Raw genomic sequence first — 8,480 nt, forward strand, 5'->3', positions numbered from 1 at the left:
TAGACAGTAAATACAAGGAAAATTGGATAGCTCAAATTACATCACAAAAAGAAAATCCTCTCAACTGGACTTTTATAAGATTCAATACAGGGTAATTTAATTCTCAGACTGCAACCTAAAACACTACCATCTGTCTGTCAAAGGGGCAGATTGAAAAGGTTTTTTGCCATTTGGCTTTGGGAGAAGGAAGGCGAAATAAATGTAAGGATTTAAGTTTCGATTTGCTGATGATTTGGCGTAGACTCTCAGCCATTGTATTACATCTTTATCTGCACTGATGAAACGTAATGTCACTCTAAACATTCATATATTGTAGCTGTATGTCAGAATCTAATAAAGAGAGTGAAAGAGAATCAAGGGAAAATAGAAGCAGGAGAGGAAAAAGACACGAATGCTGAAAGGAGGAAGGGAAAGCATCATGCCGTAATCATCTGAATATTAGGGAAAATTGGACACAGGAAAGGTGAAAATTGGATATGGGAAAGATTTCTGAGGAGCAGAGAAAAGCCTGAATGCATCAAATGTGAAAACAATGACCGATATCAAAACGGATGGAAACAAATGTAGGCCCCTCTGGATAAATCACTGCTGTAAAATATCCTTTAGAGATCCTAAAAGCCATCTTCAGCAGACAAATGAGAGGGTCAAAGGTCTTACGCGGCGAGCACTATCAGCTGAAACAGCGCTGTTTATGAGGAGGGAGGAGGTATAATGTTGCTTTACAATGGGACATAAAATATTTTTCTGGATGCTGTGCTGACCACAGGCTCATTCCACATCATAGTTCTAGCAAATGGCCCGAACTTCTGAGCGAGAGACGAGCTCCCTGAAGCATCCTTTCCACAGCTATCCATTTCCCCCTGCTGCCTCAAGAGAGGAACTACTGCCACTTCTATGTGGCCTTTTTGGGGGGGAAACTCTTCGGCCGACTCGCCTGCTCTAAAGCTGATCGAGGCCTCAAACTGAGATGTATCCTGCAATCGCTCAGCAGGCAATGAGATACACACACGCTGCATGGAAAGGGTAAACAGTAACACCTTTATTTATCAGGATGCATTCTCTGTCACCCTGTGTTTGTGTGCTGCAGCGCTCTCCCCCCCTCTCCCACACACCTCATCATCCCTGGATCACATTTGTCCATCTGCCTGCCACGCCAATGGAACATTCCAAAAATGGCTGCTGTGCAATCTATCTCAATTTTCCAAATCTATTAACTTTCTTTGTGTGGCCTGCCTCTCCTCGAGCCCGATCTTTAAAAACCGTGGTTGTTCAACAATTATGATAACTGCAACAGGGGGAATTAGAGAATCCACCCCATTCATCTCTCTGCCCCTCCTCCACACAGACATGACGCGGCTAAATGAAAAATGGACACGCTTTAAGAAGTATTGATTCCAGCTTTAAACAAAGGTACAGTCAATATTATTTACTCCTAAATATATCTTTGTTATCTGCGCTGCAGTTGTAGTTGCTGCTCTGTCCCTGTAATTGCGGACATAAAAATAATAGACCAATTCCCACTGAATTGACCGAGATAGGTTTGGCTGTGGCCCTTGTCCTAGTGATGCATATCCTGGGTGTAAATGAATGTGAGCAAGGTTTTCCTCTGATGACTGCCCTGCGAGAGGCAGATATATATTCCATATCAAATGGGAAATAAAGTGCAAAAGGCACAATGAAAAAACAGAACAGAAGCAACAACAATGCATTTAAAATGTCTGAAACACAAAAATAACAATTCATCTTCTTCCCAGTATTGTTTTAGAAAAGGGTTTCCTATACTCATAGCACTTTGTCATGTACTTACTTTTGTTTGTTGGTTTTTAAATCTTCCATAAGCCCCCTGGGGTTTCTTTTCTTGTGTAAAATCCATGGTTTTTTTTGTTTTTTTTAAATAGGATATTACTTTGTTTTGTGTTGCATTAAATATGCCAAAATTATTCCTGGAAAAGGGGCTTTTGACTTTCTTAGGCTTGTCTGTTGTATATTTTCTTACAGACACAATCAGACCAACACAATAACTACACAAAGTATAATTTATTGGTTAGGTTCAGTTCACAGTTTTCCAAAGCAAAAAAACAGTAAAGGACTGAGTGAATATGCTGGTGATTTTAACAGACTTCAGAGTGTATTAAAAAAAAAACAGGCTAATCTAACAGTACAGTTTAGATATATCTATATAGATATAGATATGTACATAGATATAGATATATTTGAATCTACATTGTAAACAAAGCAACACTGACCAGTTTCAAGGACGTCACAACCCAGCGGCTCGGTCTGGCAAACAAATTTACATGAGTTCTTGTGTAATTGCGTATGGTTTAGTGGTGATAAAACCATTGTGTATAACTATTGAATGTATGACCTCTCTTTGCCTTCACTTATGGTCAGCTGTGAACTGCTGTATCTCAAACTTTATTGTTTCAGATGTGCAGGGATTAACTGTTTGCTACAGCAGAAAATAAATTAAAAAAAAAAAAAAAGCCGAAATCCAAAAGCAAAAATTGTATCTTCAAATCAACTCGGTCCTGGTCTAAACAAGAGCTTAATCTTCCAATGAGCAAACAAGCAATCTTTAAAAAAAAAAAAAACACTTCAGAAAAGCATCTAGCTGCACTGAGGAGGATTAGATGTGAGGTTGCTTACTTGTGTTGCTTTCCACAGCCTCGGCTTGTGGTGTCGCCTCATAGTATCCAGTTAAGTGTGCCTTGGTGTCTCCCTTAACAAATGCCTCCAGGCCTTCAAATTCTCAATTCCCAAACTTTGTTACAGACTTCATGCATCTCAGAGTCTGCTGGCGCCTGTTCGACTTGTTTGCTTTTCAGATTGTGTTCTCTTCTTCATTTTTCCACTCTTCTCCACTTTGTACAGTGCAATTTTCAAGGGCCTCCACTTTTTTGCAGACTTGATCATGTTGATTATTTGGGTGTGCCCCTCATCGAGGTGTACTTTTTGCATGCTTCAGGATGTAAATAACGAGGTGGTGTCTCTCACTGGCTGAACTCTGTCTTTTAGGGTATATTCCACCAAAGTTTGTAAGCCTCGTAACCTTTTTGTTAGGGTTTCCTCCTTTCTTCTCCTAGTTTGATGTGTGGGACAGCTGCAAGTTGTACAGTTTTGAGAGATTTAAATCTTACTGGGTTTTCTCCGCCATGTCTGCAGTCTTTTCATGATGCTGAAGTCCTCTTCATCTTATCTGCTGCCTTTGTCTTCAATGTACAGGAAATGAACTGCAGACAGAGGAATCAGAAGTCAATATAAGCTTGCCAAACACTTGCTAAATAGAAAAACATACTAATTTGGAATTTCTGATTTAAACCCATTTCTATCTAAGTTTACTCTATACAATATAACATTTCATTTTGACTGTAAATTTAGCAATGGGTTTGACTTTTGGACAAAAATATTGTCTACTGACAATGAGTGTTGTGCAAACACACTGAGGGGAGCCATTAATTGATCTGCAATCAAAACCAACTGTTGTTTGGGAATAAAAATTACACAGTCTCTTTCACTGCATTTGTGACTCCTCTGAACCTGTGATTTCCTGTCCACCTCCTCCTTGATGTATGTTGTAACAAACGTCTAAATTCCACTAGAGGTCTCTGTATCTTGCTGAGCTTTAGACCACAGATTGTTACTATTGCTGGAATCATTTCAATGTTTCTACAAGATAATCTTACATCATGTGTGCAGGTTTGAAAGCCACTCTAACAGAAGTTTAAAATACATGTATTATTGTCAAATTAAAATGTGTCACATCCCCTCTCTTCATTTTAAGTACAGAGAAAAAGCTTATTGATTATATGACAAACTGAAGAGGCCAATTTATAGTAAACATGTGATGCACTACAACAGGCGAGGACGCACAAAGAAAATCCGAATTGCAGAGCTATTTCACAGCAGACGTTTTGACATGTCACAGCAAGGAAAGCACAGGTGTATTAAGGATGGCTGCACTCCACATAGGGATAAGGGGTTCAAGCTGCTGTGCATGCTGCCTCAGCTCACTGACATGTCTTACTGGGACATTTAAAGGAACTGAGCCAGTAGTTTCACCCATGCTTTATCTGCGGGGACTAGTCAAAATGTCATTAGTTGACATTGAAGGGTCTTCAGCTGATCTAGTTCACCTGTAAGCCCAGAAAAGCACATCTCCACTGTTGCACCAGTTTGTGTTCCCCTATTAAAAAAAAAAAAAAAAAAAATCACTCACTGCCCCCTAAGCTCCATAAAGACTGATTGCTGTAAGTTTAATCAAGCACACGTGTATCCTGGAGGAGTACTGGTACCGGGGAATGTGTACTGCGAGTCATCTTTAGAGTACACCATTTTGTCACTGTTGAACTTTACTACCATCTACTGGAGTGCTCAATTTAGTTATATTTGTACAGTGAATCACATCACTTTTCATCTCAGGGCACTTTACTTGGTAAAGTCAAGACCTTTACAATATTATAGAGAGAAAGCCAACAATTCTCTTATGAAGCAGGAGCTACATTATGGGGTGTGGAGGGGAAAAAAACCGTCTTTTGAATTGTGAGAAAACACTATCAGAATCCGACTCTGAGGTGATCTGCCTCGACTGGGTTACCAGCGGCTTCTGATTACGGTCTATGATTTAGGGTCTGTGCTTCCCTCGTGCTGTCCGTCCCCCACCCGGCCCGGCACGAGCTACGCATCGGCCACTAAGACCCTGATTAGTTACCGCAGCTAATGGGTTGTTGTTGTTGTTGTTTTTTTTTTTACCGGTACGGGACAACGATTGCATTTCTGTAAGCCTCGGCTCCATTGCTATGAAAAAAAACAACTATATTTATTAAAGTTTTTCAACACAGCTGATGAGTAGAGCCAACGTGAGTTACAATTTGAAATTAGCCGCTATACAGAGGTTTTGGTGTTGTGAGCGAAGAAATGCTCCAGAATCCGCGAACAGCTGCACACCGCAACGTGCGGCAGGAAGTAACGCGAAACGCTTACCGTGACGTCACGACGTAACACGTAAGATCCAGGATGGGGACGCCTGAGGGACAGCGGCACTTTTCGTTTTTTGTTTTTTTTGCTAAAGATGAGATAAATCCTCAGACAGCTTCGCTACTCAATTTGTAAGCAGCAGTGTTACCCAGTCAAATGTATCTCCGAAGACCTGTCTCAGGTCTGTCTTTGATACTAAACTTCAAGTGATTTAATAGTCTTGTTTAATCGCTTGGTTTTATGGTTATTCTTATTGTGGGCGTTTAATGTGTAGATAAAATGGTTAAAACAATTTGGCCTCTCTGACTGACTGACTGACTGACTGAACAGCTGCACCGCACACAGTTTTCATGCGTTCATCAAATAATTTATTATAGTTTTACAGATAATTCCGCATTCAACAACGGGAGGAAAAAAACAAACAAACAAAAAAAACCAACCTTTTTCTGCACATCCCATTGAACTGTGCCTCATACCATATCCTCAAGCCTCCATTGTTATAGTGTTTTGCAAAACCAGTTTAGATGTACACAGAATGAAATTCATACGAGGCTCAGGACAGTGCTTGTAAAAAAAAAAAAAAAAAGTCCATGCAATAACACGAGTCAGTTTTTGAATACACTTTTCATAATAAGTTAAAACAGTCGTCCGAGTCAAGGACGGTACAGAAAGTTCAAATAAATAATTATTTACAGATATGAGTTTTTACTTTTAGCACATTCATCGGAAAAATCTAGTGGTAAACTGGGTCACATGACTGACACTGTAAATTAGGACCGTCCTTATCTGCACTCTTCTCAGGCAGGTTCAGCGACATTTAGCCACGTGTCCCGAAAGGTGGTGGGAGCGAGCGAACCTGCGGAGGCAGTTGGGGCAAGAAAATGGCTTCTCGCCCGTGTGAGTTAACATGTGAGTTTTCAAATGGCCTGACAAGCGAAAACTTTTCCCACATTCCTGACACGTGTAGGGCCGCAGGTTAGTGTGACTCCTCCTGTGTTTGCCCAGATCACCAGACGAAGTGTAACGGCGGTGGCACTCCGGACACGCGAAGGGCTTTTCCCCGGAGTGTATCCTCTTGTGCTTCACCAAGTCACCAGACTGCGTGAAACTCTTGTCGCATTCAGTGCATTTGTAGGGTCTCTCCCCAGTGTGGGTGCGTTGGTGATTTCGTAGGTGCGCGAGGCGGATGAACCGACTGCCGCAGACTGTGCAGTGGTAAGGCCTTTCTCCGGTGTGTGTCCGTAAGTGTATTTTCAAAGCCCCGAGATCTCCGATCTTCAGCCCGCAGTCCCCGCACTGGTGAGCCTTCTCATTGGAGTGAAGTTTGGCGTGAACCTTCAGGTTTCTCTGGGTGTTAAAGTTCTTCCCGCACACGTTGCAGTGGAAGGGTTTCTCGTTGGAATGTGTCCTCAGGTGAAGATTCAGACTCGACTTGAATCCGAACTCCTTTCCGCATTCAGAGCAAGAGTACTCCTTCTTGCCCGAGTGTGTGGTTAAGTGGCACTTGAGGTGGTGTGACCTTACGAAGGCCTTCCCACAAACGGGACACTTGTACGGCTTCTCCCCCGTGTGTATCTTCATGTGCTGCCGCCAACCGCTGCGCTCCACGAACCGTCTGCCGCAGTCCTTGCAGACAAATGGCCGCTCACCCGTGTGGGTGCGCATGTGATCCTCCAGGCTTTGAGGTGTGCGCACCTTCTTGCCACATTCAGGACACTGCACGCCAATGTCCAGACAGATTGGCTTATCTTCAGCTTCAGCGTTGTCCGGTTCATGACACGAATGTGGCCCTTGACCCCAGGTAGCTTTGAAACTTTTGCCACAATCAGCGCAACTGAGATGCCCTCCCCTCGTAACCACAGACATGCCGTGCCAGCGCTGACAGTGATTCTTCAGGTTCTTCAGGTACTGGAAGCTGCGTGCACAGGTGGGACAGGGGTGGAGCCTGCGGGGGGGGGCAGAAGGGTGGACTTCACGTATGTGGACCCGGAGGTGTACTTTAGAGTTAAAAGTGCTGCTGCAGATAGTGCAGGCGTGTTTAGGGATGAGGTTTAGTGCGTGACTCGAGAGGCATTTTTGAAGTTTAGCAAGATACTGTTCCTGATGGACCCACTTCACATGCTTCTCCAAGAAGTCCAGGTCAGTAAAGGAGACAGTGCAGTGAGGACATGGAAAGAAGTCAGATGACGTATCTGCGCGAGAGAGAAAGAAAGACGGACACAGAAAGCAGAGCACATTAAAATAAAAGAGAGAGGAATATATGAATCTACTCTTCCCTGTTGTATAACAATTTAAAATAGAAAGAGTTTTCCCTGAGTAGGCGCACAGATTTGGTGGGGGTCCTGCCTCAAATTTCTTACCTTTGTGATTACCATATAGGTAGAATTGTAGAATGTCATATTTACAAACAAAAAAAAGTTTGGAAAAGCTAGACAACACACATAAAAAAAATTTAAAAAAAACTTGCTGAAGATGTCCACTGAGGAACAATTAGAACCCATTAGATCTGGGTCATTAATTCATTTCATGCTCCACATTGATTCAGCTTGGGTGGTGCCCAAAACAACTCGGGTGTTAAGAGCTGATTGGTAGGGGAAACCCTGATATACCAATTTTAAAGTTATGAAAACTAAATTAAGGCTACATGAAACTGATATGATACCTCAAATATTCCCACCATCTGACACAAGGACAGCAAAAACGCTGGCCACCTGTAGACCTTACATTGACAATATGCTTTTTATATTTACTTTTTCAGGCTGAACAGTGGCTTCCTCTGAAATGTGTTGGTGAAACGTCTAAAATTCTCACTTTGTGGAACAAAAGCAAATAAGAAGTGACAACAGAACAAAGTAACACCCAGATTTTGTGTGTTTTTTTTAACAAACTACTGGCTTCTACCTGTGCAGGCCTCCTCCCCTTCTTCAAAATCTTCTTGGATGTTGCTCTTATCCTCGGCCTCCTCCTCACTGCCTTCCTCTTGTTTAATCCACAGCTCCGACTCCTCCTTGACAGCGGCTTCACTGAATTTGTATTCTGGCTGACGGTCCGAGTCGCACTCGGCCTTTACGTGTCCCTGTGGAAGATGGACATCTGTCACAGTGTCAGGCTTGGTGTCTAAATCGTCGTGCTCCTCATTGATCTCCTTTGAATGTGGCTCCTCCTTTATGTGGACGTTCAGGCCATCTCCATTAGTGTACACTTCATAAGAACCTTCCTCTGCTTCTCTCTCCTGCTCCAGTCCGTACTCTGTTTTAACTGTGATCGCATCGTGTTGTTTCCCTCCTGTCTTTGCTTTCTTGACAGATTTCATCTTCATGTTGGCACCATTAGGATTTCTTCTTCTTCTTTCTTCTTCTTCTTCTTCTCTCTTAGTGTGCTGTGGATCAAAGAGATATATATTGCTGAGGTGTGCATCGTAGAAAACAAACACGGCTGCACACAGGGAAATGCGCGGAACAGAAAACAGGGTGTTAATCTAATCATTTGTCTATGTTGCTCCA

General features: G+C 42.5%; 1 protein-coding gene across 1 annotated transcript; it reads right to left on the minus strand.

The window, feature by feature from the left end:
* Nucleotides 1–5,328: 5,328 nt before the first annotated feature.
* LOC138624040 (zinc finger protein 436) lies at nt 5,329–8,315 on the minus strand. Its single transcript, XM_069703906.1, has 2 exons — nt 7,879–8,315; nt 5,329–7,169 (listed from the first exon to the last, which is right to left on the minus strand). Exons 1-2 carry the CDS (start codon nt 8,294–8,296, stop codon nt 5,785–5,787), a joined length of 1,803 nt encoding a protein of 600 aa, XP_069560007.1. The 5' UTR covers nt 8,297–8,315; the 3' UTR covers nt 5,329–5,784.
* Nucleotides 8,316–8,480: the final 165 nt, after the last annotated feature.

The sequence above is a fragment of the Brachyistius frenatus genome, unplaced genomic scaffold, assembly GCF_029030835.1.
Source record: "Brachyistius frenatus isolate BFR_SWC_R1_liver_20210118 unplaced genomic scaffold, ASM2903083v1 Contig_48, whole genome shotgun sequence".
Taxonomy (NCBI): domain Eukaryota; kingdom Metazoa; phylum Chordata; class Actinopteri; family Embiotocidae; genus Brachyistius; species Brachyistius frenatus.